General features: G+C 42.5%; 1 protein-coding gene across 2 annotated transcripts in view; it reads right to left on the reverse strand.

Annotated features, from left to right (window-relative positions):
* Positions 1-900: 900 nt before the first annotated feature.
* The window catches only part of efna3b (ephrin-A3b), a 64621-nt gene continuing 50322 nt past the window's right edge, over positions 901-15199 (reverse strand). For both annotated transcript variants that reach the window (XM_017424927.3, XM_017424928.3), the window contains exons 2-5: positions 13085-13377; positions 10818-10883; positions 9904-9981; positions 901-1113 (exon numbers count right to left, since the gene is read on the reverse strand). In XM_017424927.3, coding sequence (XP_017280416.1) covers positions 995-1113; positions 9904-9981; positions 10818-10883; positions 13085-13377 — 556 coding nt within the window. In that variant the 3' untranslated portion in view covers positions 901-994. The remainder of the gene's footprint in view (positions 1114-9903; positions 9982-10817; positions 10884-13084; positions 13378-15199) is intronic.

Below are 15199 nucleotides of genomic sequence, written 5' to 3' on the forward strand. Positions count from 1 at the left end.
GGGGGGGGGGGGAGGAAACGACGGAGGCCTAGCCGAGCACAGGAATCAAAAACGCGGCAACTCATAACGCGAGGAAAAAAGGCTCTCGGTCTCGGTCAATGGCACGTGTAAATTCATTTCTTCGTCTTCTTTCCCGCAAAAAAAAAAAAAAGGCGATCAGTGACAGATTCATCAAATAAATGCTTTGTATTCTCCTTCCTCCCCCTGACAGTCAGTTCGCTTGACGCAAACATAGGATGACACGGTAAACATGGCGGACATTTGGACATTTTGAGCCCAGCTGTGTTTTTGTGTGTATGAACTATCAGCTACGTCGTCTAGTTTCCTAACCAAACCCAGCATAGATCATTGGCTGGGCTTATTATACTTTTTTTTCGCCCCCTCTTTAGAATGGGACAAGCTCCCAGCCATCAAGATCGACAACAAGATGAACAAGAAAGGCAATATCAGTTCAGTCCGTTCGAGCTCAGCTGAAGCCTCGGTGCAAGAAACTACGGCAGCTAGCCCTAAAGGAGTGTTACAGCCAATTAGATCCAAAGGAAAGTCTTGAAATGGTTTGCAGTTGAGAGGCTCTTTGGGACTTTTTGTTTTAAGGATTTCAGCCCCGCCCCGCCTGTTGTATAAATGCTTTAAGTGGCGAGCGTGATTCGACAAGCGGCCTGCGCCACAAACACAAAGGCAAGCGGACGCACACAAAAACAAAGTCTCACACACGGTCTGCCGCTCCTGCACCTGGCTGGGATTTAAAGCAACTCGCAGTTGGGTCTGTGTCACCGAGCGCCCGGAGGTGTTTTTTTCGACACTCCCTCCGACGTACACCTGCACAAGCACACACATTCACACGGCGATGCCCCCCAAAACCCATCTACCCCCAACCCCTGACCCCGTCCCACCCCCGCCCCAAAATCCTCCTCGTCTTTCCTCCCGACTCCCGCTGACAGTGTGCACCCTCCCAAGGCTAGTTGGCACGGTGACGCTGATGGGACGGCCGTTGCTAGGAGACGAAGAGGGCGGCGAGGAGGAGCATCGTGACGGTGAGCAGGAGGCGATCTCTGGACGGACTGCTGCCGCTGACGCTCTTCTCCAGCTTGGGGACGAAAGGGTTATATTCATCTGGAGAAAAATAAACACACACAAAGGAACAGTCTGAACATCTTTGAAGCGGTGCTCTGTCAAGTCATCAGTAGTCGGTATCTTACCTGCAGCAGAAACTTTCTCGGTTTGAAAGTTTGACTCCAGCATTAGTTGGTAAACCTTTATGCTGCTGTCTCTTTGGAATGATACGGTTATTGATGCTGGGTCAGAGTCACACTTTTGTTTTCCTGTTTAGTTTCTCTTTGGCTCCTTAAAAAAACATAGTTCCCCTAAATCTACTTCAGTATACTGGCGTTATTTTTGTCTTCCTATAACCCTTTTAGCTACTGTTTCAGTACATTTAGCATTGAGCTTCAGCTTTAAAATAACTTTCATTATTAATTTCTGAGTAAAAGGGACCTATTATGCTTCCTTGAACAACTCAGGATTGGTCTGTGGGCTGCAGAAAACATGTTCATTGCATTTAATACACAAAATCATTCTCAGATATTCAGATTTTACCTGATCACTTCTGCCTGTTTTGAGCTCATTACAGAATGAGAGGTTTTAGGGCTATGTCACTATTATGCAGATAAGCTGCTATTGGTCACGATAGGCATGCCATATGTCCTTCCCTTGCATTGCTATGGCAGGCCCCAATAAGTGGGTGGAGCTCCACTTGGGTTGCTAGGTGACGGGCTGGGCTGGGCTCGGGGTTGCTAGGTGACGGGGATTGTGACGCAACAATCCCGAGGTTTTTAAACCGGGTTGTTTTTGCAGACACCAGAAAACATTTACTGTGCATCAGAGTACATCTGCTGTAATGTATGTCGTCTTTTTCTGTATTTTCTTTTTGTTTCAAAGTGAAACGTTCGTAGCTGTGTGATCAGATTTTTGTTAATGGCTTTTTAGCTGTTTTAATGGAGAAAAATTTATAAGAAGGCATCAGAAATTAATGTTAACGATGGGTCTTTTAAAGTTCGATCTATATTTCTTTGTCCATTTGATCTAAATTCTATATAATATGTAACCAGGAAAAGGTATTTGATATTTTTATATGAATGATTTGACATATTACATCTAAAACCCGGGTTAATTTATGCATGTTTTCAATAAATATTGATCAAGGTCGTCCCTCGGCTAGGACCAAGTTTTTAATTTTGGCCCCCTTGTGTGACTGAGTTTGGCACCCCTGCTTTAACAGAAACACATTCATTGTTTTCAGCCTAAAACCTTTAACTTTTCAAAGTCTTTTATGTGAAGATGGCAAACAAAAGGCTACTTTTCAGTCCTGCCCGAATGGAAATCTGCATCATCAGCAGCAGGAGACTGCAGCTGTCATCTGAGGGCCCTTATTGTTCTAAAAAACTGACACACTTCAGACGGAAACACGGCGCAGGACCTGTAATCCTCTCCGATCGCCCGCCATGCACACCTGGCACTTTTCTAAATATAGTTTGCAGTCTTTTGTTCGGGGAGAGACGTCGACTGTTGATGTGTAATCGATGAACAAAGAAAAAAAAAACACCAGCAGCAGACAGCTCACCGCTGAGACACGTGTAGTCACTTGATTAATGAGGCTGCAGACGAGACGGGAGCACAGTTTTCCGTCTGCGCAGAAGTCGGCCGCGGCTGATTAGTAATTCTGTTTGCTGTCTCATTAAAGTGCAGATGTTTTCGGCGTTTCCACTGTCTGTCTGCAGCCGCTCCGCGGGTCAAACAGTGGAGTAATGACTGGATGACACCTGGGTGGGTGTTTTTTTTCTGGTATGCTCCGCCGGCCGCTCTAATGAGGTCCACGCGGCGGCGGCGCTCGGGTTAAACGCTTTGACCGAGCGTGCAGCTGAGGGGTCGGGACTCGGTGTTACTTCCCTGTGTTTCGGCGCCGCTGACTGACACAGAAACGTGTTTTTTTTTTTTTTTTAAACACACATGCAGAAACAGCAGACTGAGGAGAATGTCACACGACTGGTTTTAAAGTCTGGCTGTTTGCCTCATTACACGCACACACACACACACACACCTACTATCTGTCGCTCTCACAGGTAACAGATAATTATTGGCAGACGTTCTTGGTGCGATGTTTGCGTAAGGCCATGTGACGCACAGTTTGACCTCCTGGCACGCCAAGCCAAACAACTGTTAATGTGGCAGCAAACGTGCGGGTTTATTTTTTGCGTGCATGTGTGTGTGTGTGCGTGTGCTGCCAACATTTCAGCGCACGCCGAGCAGCGACCTGATAATTAGGAGGCTCACGCTGTCGAGGATGTCTGCGAACACGCCGATTTGGAGAGAAAAAATAAAAACAGGAAAAAGGCGACAGGGTTCACGGGAGCGTGTGCAGTGCTGCTCACCGCGGCATGCTTTTTTGGGGGGGGCTCGATTTGATTGAAACGTCTGCACTTCATTACACTAAACACTGACATTTAAAACCTCAGATATTGTACTTTCTGACGATCTAGTTCACACGTGTCAAACTCAAGACCCGCAGGCCAGATCCGGCCCTCTGTAACGTTTCATCCAGCCCTCCAGTCTGGGACAGATCGAGTCTCTGATTCTTATTTAGCTTTAAAAAAAATAGCCTAATTAGTGAAGTTTTCTCTTGACTGTGAATTAGAAGCCAACAATATATAGTTTGAATTTCTGTATGATCAGGTTTTTGTTGATGGCTATTTAAAAAAAATCTGTTTTAATGTTAAAAAATGTATTTAAAAGCTGAGTGAGGCATAAGAAATGACAGCTAATGATGTGCTTTTTGAAGTTTGATCTATTTGTCTGTGTTCATTAAAGCATGTTTGCTTTAAATTCTGTATAATTCGTAACTGGGAAAAGGTCATTGATATTTCTATATGAATGATTTGACATAATACATCTAAAACCAAGGTTAATTTATGCAATTTATGTAATATTGATTGTGATTGGCCCTTGGCTGGGACCACATTTTTAATTTTGGCCCCCTTGCGTCCCTGGGTTTGATACCCCTGATCTAGCTGATCTAAGATTGGTGACGCTCTTGCTTCAGAACATTAAACCCCCTCTAGAAGCTGGTTGGGAGAGTCTCACGTAGGTATTTTTGGCAGACTGCATGCAATACTATAGAGGTGGAACAGCTCTTGATAAGTGATATAATATTGTGGCTGAGTGCATATAGCTAGAAAACCTTTAAGATAAAGGTTTAAATAACAATAGCCACAGCTGCTACAGGAGGAACACTTAGACCAAATCATTCAAAGTACTTTATGACAAAAAGAGAGCTTTCAGAGCTATTTTACCACGGTTTGCCTTAGGTCAATTGCTATAAAACTGCCTGAGTTATAGTCTCTTTTATGTTTGCTAATGTTGATTAGTTGTGGCGGCCATCTTGAATCAGGTATCAAAAGGTACGTCGATTATGTTCTGAGAGTTTTAATCAAATTTGTCCACATCCTATAATTACACACACATAATTATATGATTGCCCATCTTTAATGGAGGCAGGTGGCAATAATATGATGTACATATGAATAAAACTCGGTAAATAACATTTCCTTTGACAAAAGTTGTAAAAGAAAAAAAAAAAAAAAACAACTAAACTGAGTGGTTTCTTTTCTCAGTGTTCCACCACTGATATCCAATCTGACGCTGATGGCAAATTACCCCAAACACACCGTCGCTCGAAGGAGTTGTAATTGCTCCAATAAATCCCATTAAAGTTAAAAAAGATTCAGATTTCCCCACTAATGGCCGAAGCGGCTCGTCAGATGCAGTAACCTCTGCCAACACGGCGGGTAAATGAGCATCCTCCCACGGAACGGCTTCGGTAATCAGGCGGCCGCACGGGGAGCTGCTCGCATCGTTCCGTCTGCGTTGGAAATGAGATCTAAATGAAATCTAATACCGCAGGCCTTATTCAGGAGGGAACCTCTGTTGAGCCGCAGACGCTGATCGAACGGAACAGCGCCCAGGAAATAAACTGCGAGCAGGAGAGATGGGAGGTTTAAGTCTGTGAGGCTGCGACACTCGGCGCAGTTAAATCCTTTTTTTCGCACCGAATGTTCCGACAGATTTACGCTGAGCGCCACTGATGACTTGTGGGAACTCCGAAACACCAGTAATTAAAGCCATGAATGTGATGAGTCTAATCAGCAGTCAGGAGGAAAGGGGGGGATGCAGATGGAGCTCAGGAAACGACCGCTTCCTTGTTTATGGTTTATATCAAAACTCCCCGCTGATAGCTCCCCTCTCACACCGCCGCAGCTAAGCTATTAATTTATAACTAACAACAAACAGGTGAAAATGACCCACGGGAATAAAAACCATGGAAAGGCACCCCGGCTTTGAAATAGGCAGCAGGGCCGCAGAATATAGTGTCACAATATCATTGTGTGCATTATCAATATCCACAGGGTGGTAATTAATCCCAGGCACAAACTGCATCCCAGGAATAGATCAGACTAAACATCCTAAATGCCCCATAAACAATTTAGATCACACGTGTCAAACTCAAGGCCCGCGGGCCAGATCCGGCCCTCTGTAACATTTCATCCGGGCCCCAAGATAACGTTTAGATTTCATCAGGTCCGGCCCTCCAGTCTGGGCCAGATCGAGTCTCTGATTCTTGATTCTTATTTTGCTTCAAAAAACTGATATAAATAGTGAAGTTTTCTCTTGACAGTGACTTAGAATCCAACAATTTATAGTTTTAATTTCTGTATGATCAGGTTTTTGTTGATGGCTTTTAAAAAAAATCTGTTTTAATGTTAAAAAATTCATTTAGAAGCTGAGTGAGGCGTAAGAAATGACTGCTAATGATGTGCTTTTTGAAGTTTGATCTATTTGTCTGTGTTCATTAAAGCATGTTTGCTCTAAATTCTGTATAATCTGTAACTGGGAAAAGGTCATTGATATTTCTATATGAATGAGTTGACATAATACATCTAAAACCAAGGTTAATTTATGTGATATTGGCCCTTGGCTAGGATCAAATATTTAATTTTGGCCCCCTTGCGTCCCTGGGTTTGACACCCCTGATTTAGATGATGCTAAAACTCACGGACGGTGATATGAACACTGCGATGACAGAACAGAGGAAAAATCTGGGTTAATCACAAGTGACATCGCATTTAGATAATCAACAACATTGCTTTTTTTTAATATCAGATATGCTCATGTGGTTGGGAATAAATTATGAACATAAAAGCAAGTTTGTTGCTTTTGTAGTGAACATTTTTCGCGTTTACAGCACATTTAAAACGGTTTGCAGTCAAAGGAGGACATGGGAAAAGACGATCCGAATAGAAATAATTGCCTTTCCAGTTGTCAACTTGGAACAAAGCAATTTTCTTGTTTTAAAACAGCTTACGTTACAACGACAGCAACAATAAACTAGAAAATTTCTGCATAAATTTGAAAGGGCTGCCAACGCAGCTGCTGCCCCAAACTCCAACATCAGTTTACTTACGTCCTGAACGAAGACAAAAACGCCTTCATTTCGAGGTATAAACGAAGTGCAAAGAAAACTAAGATCAATAATGAATCAATAAACGCTGCTCTGTGGCTCGTAACGGTCACCATGGTAACCACACACCTGACAGCTAACTTAGAGGCAGACAGAAGCAGACTTAAACGTGAGCCTCAAACAAACAGTCGCTGTGCAAAAACAATAAGTCAGATCTTCAAAATTCTTGAACTGCGAGCGGCAGGGGACTCTGACAGTCACACATATGAATGTTTATGTTTACACAGTGTTTCATGCATTAGATATGACGAGGCAAATGGAGAATATTCTGACCGAAAACATAACTAAAGTCCATGAAAGCTTAGGTGTGCGCTCTCTGTACTCTGAGGGGATGTTAGAACAAAAGAAGTGTGATCAGTGAAACACACGTGGGGTGAAATAATATAAAAAGGCCAACAGATTGATGTACGTGTACCAAAAAAGAGATGTAGAAGTTGGAAACGTTTGTTTCCGGCTGTTCTTTTATTTTCTAATCACTTCAATAGTTGGAGCGTGTGGTTGTGCAGTTTTTTCAAATTTTGTCTACATTGTACAAATTATCGCTATCAAAAGTGAAAGCACACTATTCCTGATCAGGCTGTACATTTTAATGTGTAATTTGCATGTTTTCTTTCAAAGCTGTGCAAAGAGATAGAGGACATTTTCTTTAACTAAATAGCTATAAGTGTGCTTTAATGGGTATTCATTGGCACCCTTTATAATCTATCTATCTGGGAATGATATGTGATATATGAGGAAAATTCAATTTCACACATCAAAAACTGAATAAACTGAGTTTAGGTGACTTTTCCCCTCCACTGCATGTGCTCTGGAAGAGAAAAGTGGAAGAAGATGGGAATCAGGTGACAGGAAAAGGAGGAAAAATGATTTAGGAACGATCAGAGGACAAACACAGAGGGAGAGGAGATTTTCGACGAGCTTCCATGACCTGCAGCTCTCTGCAGCAGCCAGCGGAGGTTCCTCACGCACAGTAACACACACCGGGGAGGATTAACGACAACAGAGCAACGAATTTTATTAGTTACATTAAAGGGGAACATGACTGGGATCGACACCAGCATGTTGTGTAACAGTTGGCTTCTCCAGGGCAAGCTAGGTGTGCGCACTGTTGCTCCGCTGTTGTGCTGTTGCCACAGCGATAACGATCAACTTTAACGACCTACGTGGGAGAACAATCAAAAGGTCTCCCGTTAATTGGTTTGCCTTTCGCCCTTAGACTGTCGCCGCCAGTGGAGACATGTTTGCCGTCCTGATTTCCATCCTGCAGCACGAAGACGAACGATGATGCAGCAGAAAGCTACAGGAAATCTGACACGGCGTCCGTCTTTCTGAATGATTCCGTTTTTACACCTTTCGTGCTAAACTATCATGAAACGGCGTGTTCTTTGCTAATCTTTTTGGAAATGAGCAGGGAATGTGTGAAATGAATATTCACAGAGTTGGTTAGCAGGATCAGCAGTTTGCCAAGCCAGCTGGTGCTGCGAAGTTTACTGGGGAGAATGTGGTTTTTTGTTGTTGTTTTGTTTCGTTTTTTTTTAAATAAAACCAGCCCTTTCCCCCCCGGTTAACTCACTCTAACATCTCATAACAAGGATCAAATTGATATTAACCTGGGTACAACCTCTCAGACTCTTTCTGTGCAACAGCAAGGGCTGCTGGGACTTTTTGTTGCCCCATTTTTTCGACTGAATACAGACAGTCCTGTTAATCTGATCGGGGAGGATAGTTCTACAGAGCCAACTGCTTCTCAGAGAAACTGTTAAAGTTTACCTTTATTTTATGAAAGGAAAATAAAAACAGTGCTCCTTGCCAAAATATTCATTCAAACTAAGAGATTCATTTTATTAAAAGTCAAATGTTAGTTTTCTGTTTTGGGTTTCGACTCAATCTTTACTTTGTTTTCTAATGTTTTTCAGGGTTTGGAGAATTTTTGTTATTTTAGTTTTGCCTCCAGATGTCCTCATTAGTGCCTGTCTCCAGCTCATCACCCTGTGTCTCGTTAGTAATCAGCACACCTGACATCATCATTTAGTCGCCCCTCCCTGTGTGTATAACTCTCCATGATTTTCCAGTCCTTTAAATGATAAGGTAATGATGTAGTTGCCTGTGTCTGTGTGTTTGTCTGTCACAAACCAATGAGCAGATCTTAACCATTGATTGCACAACTGACTAGCTTTTGGAATTGACCCATTACAAGATGGCCACGCAGCTAATCAGACTTAGCAAAACAAAAATGGCTACAACTCAGTCAAATTTACAAATAGCGAGCTAAAGTTTGGTGTGGTAGTAGCTGAGAGTCATACCCAACACATACTCCAAGCACAAACAGACCACCAAGATCTTTGTTTAAAGATTTTGGCATGCAGGGTGGCTGGTAATCCGTCAAGGAATGCTACTTTTTTTATTATTTAAGTTCATGTTTGGGTTTCTACAAGTACAGGTGATCAAGTTGGATGGCTCAGACAACGCAGGGAGGCCAAGAAAACTAAACTTATTTATGAAAGTGAACTAAAACGAAGGTTTACGTGGCAGCAAAAATGAATCAGAAATATACAGGGGATCGCAAGGAGACAGAACGAGAACCAGTGCCTGACAGCAACAACCAAAAGCAAAGAATCAGAATATATAGACTGGGGTTGATGAGGAATGGGACACAGGTGAGTAATTGTAAACCAGGAACAGGTGAAGATGGGTGTGGCAGGCTGACAAGGAAAAGTACTGACTGAGGGAGAAAGGTGGCAGATGACACATAGAGTAAAACCAAACGTTGCAAATAAAAAAACTCAGGGGACAAAACTGAACACAAGAATGGAAACAGATAACTCAGAAACACACAGAACCCATGAAGCAAACAGCACTACGGATCACATAAACAGAACATGATCAGAAAACACAAAAGATTACCAAACGTCACAGATCTGAACACAGATGGGTTCAGAGAAGACCACCAGGCTGAACACCCACTGCTACCTCGGTTTATACACTCCTGGTTTTCCTTTGTTCATCGTCAGTTCCTTGTGCTGCTATCACTCCTGTCTCCTCATGTTGGGTCCTTGAAACCCTCCATCGCTCGCTCATGATATGTCGCAGTGAATGCACAAAAGGCTGTTTACGAATGACAAACTTCTGACTCATTTATTGTGAGAATCTGTGCCATTTTTAAAGTCAAAAATATTTAGTAGCTGGAGAAGGTCCTCATTAGTTTGTGAGATTTGATGAGATTACGACGGGATCTCAACAAGTTGGCTTTACAAATACAGATGAGACACACAAAAAAAAAAACTATAAATAACACACTAACTGAGCTTCAAATACATGTGTGTGTGCCTTACCAATATCATCGATTTTTAGGCCTGGTCTCAGCGTGTAGTCTGGTTCTGTGGGCTCCGGTTCATCCTCCACATCAGAGGCTGAGAGATAAAAAAAAAAAAAATTTAAATAAAATGTGTGAAACTGAGTAGCAGGAGGGCAGAGTGTTGGGGTTAACCCACTGCTCTGGCCTAAAGGATTTTAATTACATCCGAACTGACATCTTGAGAGGAACATGCAAGAGAGTGGCAAGACAAGGGTGCAGAGGTTAGACAAGCCCAGAGCGGGCAGACTGACAAGCCATAACATCGCCAGCGGTCTTGACAAAGAGACGGAGCAAAAGGGAAAGAGGGCCGGCGAGGGGAGGCAGATCAAACTGAAGAGAGTCAGTGTGCGAGAAGAAAGCAATGGAGTGGCGGGGTTGAAGGAGGGAGGAGAGGTTAATACTACAGGGCTGTGGAAGTTAAAAGGACCGGACAGGCCAGGGATCAAAGAACGTGTGTATACGAGTGTGAGAGTGTGTGTGTGTGTTTGAGGAGACTGAGAGAGCATCACAGCACATATACACAGCCACCCACTGACCGCTCGCAGCAATTAATGGATTCTGACAGAGAGCGATGGAGGAAGGGTGAAAGAGCAGGAACGAGGGAGGAAGAGGACAGGAAGGAGGCGGAGGTGAGGGCCTTCAAAGCAGGAGAGGCTCTGTTCCACTGCTTTAGAGGAAGAAGAGGGAATAGAATATTAAAAAAATAAAAAAAAGCACACAGTGAAAGAAAGAAGGAGGAGTACAGCGATGACTGAATACTCAGCAGGAGTAAAAATAGCTCTGCTTCTTCTGGACTGTACTGAGGCCAGGAAAGAATCTGTGCAGGAGGTGTGTAAGGACATGATATGATTGGCCAGGTGAGAGCGTGGGGGGGCGGGGTTAATGACTTACAGGTGGGACAGCAGACGTACACTCGTAGTCTGAGACAGCTGCGTCCGTGATGATGGGTGGGCGTGGCTGGAAAACACAGAAACACATCCAAAATATTATACTTCAGCACTATCCCGGACCCTAACTTCACCCAGTTTTTTTACCTTTTAGAGACAAAGGTTTACAGCAGATATTTCTACAGCTGTCTGCCCTTTTTTATATTTGAAACTGTCAACATCATGAAAACATATAGTCTAAAGAAGAGCAACAGCTGGGGCAAACAAAAGAAAATAGGAAAACAATTCTTTCCCTCATAAGTTTCTGCTCTAAATAATTACAGGGTTCAGACTTTACTTAACCTGTTACCTGAGAAATGTTTCCTCTAAAACCTAAGTGTGTGTGTGTGGTTTTCTAAGTCAGCCGTTTCAAATCAACACACCTGCTGGGAGCTTAAAACATTCAAATCAAAGCGTGTATAGACAAAGCAAAATCTGACATGATCAGTGCTCCTATTGGTTGGTTTCTTTTTTTAAATATTCAGATTTTCTTCTTTTAGAAAAGTCTGAAAACAAAAATATTCAAAACTCATGTTTTATTTGTTCCATCCAGACCTGGATAACACACACAAAAAATCAACTTCTAGTCTTTTCTCAGATGGTAGAAGCTCTTATCTGTTATCTGAAGCTGGTTTTACTGCTTTCAGTGGGTTTTACTGTTTGTTATAGCTGATATTAAGAGACTGATTAACAGAATAATAACCAAAATGATTATTATCATTATCAGAGTTAATACTGACCTTGTAAACAAACATCAAGAAGATGAGAAACACAGTTATTTTATTTATTTCTAAAATAATCCTACACACTTACAGGAAATGACCTTATGTGATAAGTTTGGTGGCAGCAATGGTTTCTAGTGGTACAATCACCAGCATGTTTTACATTTTATATAATTTTTTTTTTTATTATTTTACCTGGCAAAGTTCTACTGTACCTATCAAAACATTTTAGTCAATCAAACGACAAAAAAATCCAGAAAAAATTATTAGAATTTCTGTCCATACGTTCAGGAAAACGATGCTTTGTCAAGAATAAAATCAACATTTTGAGATTTATCTTCCGTTTGTTCATGTGTGTTTATGTATAAATAATATAAAGTCATCATCTCATTTTGTTTAAAAAGCTATATTGGTCTGGTTTGGTTTATATCTCATAGATTGCACTTTAAAGTTAACATAACATTCTTTTATTTTAGTATTATTTTCAACTGTATGACTTTAATATCACAAATGGGAAACAACAACTAATTTATACTCCGTCGTAGCAAACGGCCTTATTTATTTAAAGTAAAATAACGTGAAACGAGGCCGGCACAAGAAGACATTACAGGCCAAATTCTTTACATTTTCTATAAATAAACTGCATTACTGCACGTGGGTTTGATCATGATAATCAATTAGTGAGAACCCAGTAATGTGACAGCAACCATGTGAAGTAAATAAATGGAATAGAAATCTTGATTTAGAAATATAATAAGCTCCTTGTGCCACGGGTTATTTTGACACGCAGCAGTGAACGGAGCACAAATGTCACAGGTGTAAATAATGAAATTAGCCGCGTTCCATTTAGCTGCTTTGGTTTCTGTTTAATGTCTGCGGCTGACAGGCGCCACAGCGTTCTGGGACACTTAAATAGAACAGAGCCTTTGTTAATAGTAAAAACAACACCTGTGCCTTTTTCCTGCTGTGTCAAGTTAAAACGTCTGCTGTTAAAATGATCTATTAAAGCTGCGCAGGATTTTAAGGAACGCGAGAAACTGGGTCAAGCCTTCACTTGAGCTTCAGGATTGTTCAGCTTGAATATTTTAACTAAATTCACTACTTCCCCATGTGAAACGTCTTTGATCTGATCATTGCCAGTGGAAAAATCAAACAAAGATTGAGGGATTTTTAATTTTTTTTTTCTTTTTTTTTTTTGGTGTTGCGCTTTCTAAACTCATATTTCATTAGATAAAGCAGGCTGAACGAGCAACGCGCTCATACAGCTTAGTTATATTTGCTTTAGAATTGCCTCGTGTTGAGCTAAAAAGTTCATTACTCATACAGTGTCATCTCAGCGCAAGGAGCGAATTCTTTTAATTTGCAGTCAACAAAAAGAACGAGGCCGCTTCGCTGCAAGATGATGGGATCAGATGGGAAGCACTCGTTTGTTTTCCTGCAGGTTTTTTTTTGTCCCCCCGCCCCTCCCTGCAACACCTTGATGACCGTCAGAGGTCACTCCGCCACTCACAGATGTAGTAGTACTCCTGGCCGACGTGGAACTCATAGCCCAGCGAGAAGGCGCTGTAGCGCTGGAACTTCTCGGAGAACTTGATGGGCGCGTGGGGGGCGTGGGGCCGGTTGCACTCCCACCTCTTGAAGCCCAGCTGGGGGTCACAGTTCCTGTAGCCGTGGCGGCTCACCATGTAGAGGACGTACTGCTCCCCGGTGCCCACCATGCGCTGGCTGTCGTTGTAATGAGGGCAGTAGATGTCCAGGTAGTCGTTGACGTTCACCGTCATCGTGTGACCCTCCATATGCAAACTGAAAGCACCAGATAGCAACACAGGCTGTTACAGTTCAAGCTCAGATCTTCGGAACAAGTTATTTGTCACCTGCTGGAGATACCTCTTGAATTGCGCTAAGAGCTAATCCAACAAGCTAACGGCTAGTCTGAGCAGGGTCAAGACCAAAGTGAATTGCAGTTGTCTTAAAACAGCTCCAATCTTAAAATATATACATATAATTGGTTCTCATAAACACTGCTTTATACGTTACATCATTGAACTTTTTATATTACACAGGTGTTTTGGTAGAAATATGATATTTCTGCCCTAAATGGCCCAAGCTGGCAAGAAATTGCTACAGCTAGCTGCTGCTGCTACTTGTGCTAGCAAATAACTGTAAAATTTTATGTAAAAATAAAACCTGTGCAACATGAAACTGACATCAATGTAAAAGTTTACACAATAACATTTGCATGAACTATACAGCTGTTTTATTCCGGCTACTATCCACATCTCTGACTAACCGTTAGCTTGTTGGGCTAACCATTAGCCGCTAACGGTTAGCTCATCTGTCCAATCATAATTAAACTCAATTTCTATAAACTGAAGCCGTTCTTTCACATGTTTTGTTTTTTTTAAGGGGGCAAACGAACCACAAGGCGCTGACAGCTGATTTTGCACCCAGCCAGATTTAGTTGTAGCTATTTTTGTGTTTTGCAATGTAACTGTAAAATGTGTTGTTTATACAGCTTGATTCATGCTGACATCCCAATCACACACAAACAAAAAAACATTACAATGATGTAAAAAAAAAAAAAGAAAGAAAAAAGCAAGACACCATAAGACTGAATAGAGATGTTAGTGCCTCACAGATGCTAATCAGCGATTATGCTCACATGACATTTAATAAATGATGCTAACTTGCTCTAAATGCCAAAAGAGTGCGTTATTTTTAGACACATGCGTGAGTTTTACTCAACAGCTACATTCACAGTCATCTCTCCTGTGGAGGCTAACAGTCGCTAATGAAACTGAAGTGTCATTGTTATCAAGTTTTGATTACTCCAATGTCACAACGCTCCAGCGCTAACCCAAAGAGAACTTGCTCGGAGTCAAAATGTCCACCAGTGTTATAAAAACATGCCTAGTTGTGAAGACAACGTCTATGTGCAGTGTTGTGTTGACTGGATTCAGTTCATACCAGAGAGATAACAGGGACTAATGAGAATCAGAGGTGTGATTTTAAAGTAAAAGCTTTTCTAATAATCACAAGTCAACAATATATTTATTTCCAGGTGTCTGTCTGTAAAGTAAAAGTAAAAAAAAAACAACCTACAGCACTCCAAAGACAACAGGAAGTGGGAGTGTGTTGTCTTCGGATGCTTTCGGCTGATGTCAAACAGCTCTTTGTCTGACAGTTATTAATAACACAAAGCAGGTGCGTCTGTATGCGCGTGTGTATTTGTGGCTGCCGGGCCTCTGCGGATCAGCAAACGTTGGCCCTTGCTCCTCTGTACGGACTCCAGGGGCCCCCGGGTGGGTGGGGGCCACAGGCTCCCTCTCCCGGTGTCAGCGCCGCACCGTCCCCTAACCCCAGCGCTCGTGCATCAACCTGAACGCAACGCCGCGCTTGCGTCAGCCGTCAACGTCCCGGCGACGACTCTCTCCCTCCCCCCGCCACCTCCGAGCTCATACATCAGCGTCATCCCTAAAAAAGACTCAGCCTGACAGGAAGATAAGGTCTGTGACTGCGAGGAAGTGTGTGTGGGTACGTGTGTGTGTGTGTGTATGACAGAGTGAAATACATTCTTTCCTGACATCCAAAAGCCCTCTTTCTCCCCCCCCCCCCCCCCCCCCCC

This window comes from Kryptolebias marmoratus, linkage group LG16, assembly GCF_001649575.2.
Source record: "Kryptolebias marmoratus isolate JLee-2015 linkage group LG16, ASM164957v2, whole genome shotgun sequence".
Lineage (NCBI taxonomy): Eukaryota > Metazoa > Chordata > Actinopteri > Cyprinodontiformes > Rivulidae > Kryptolebias > Kryptolebias marmoratus.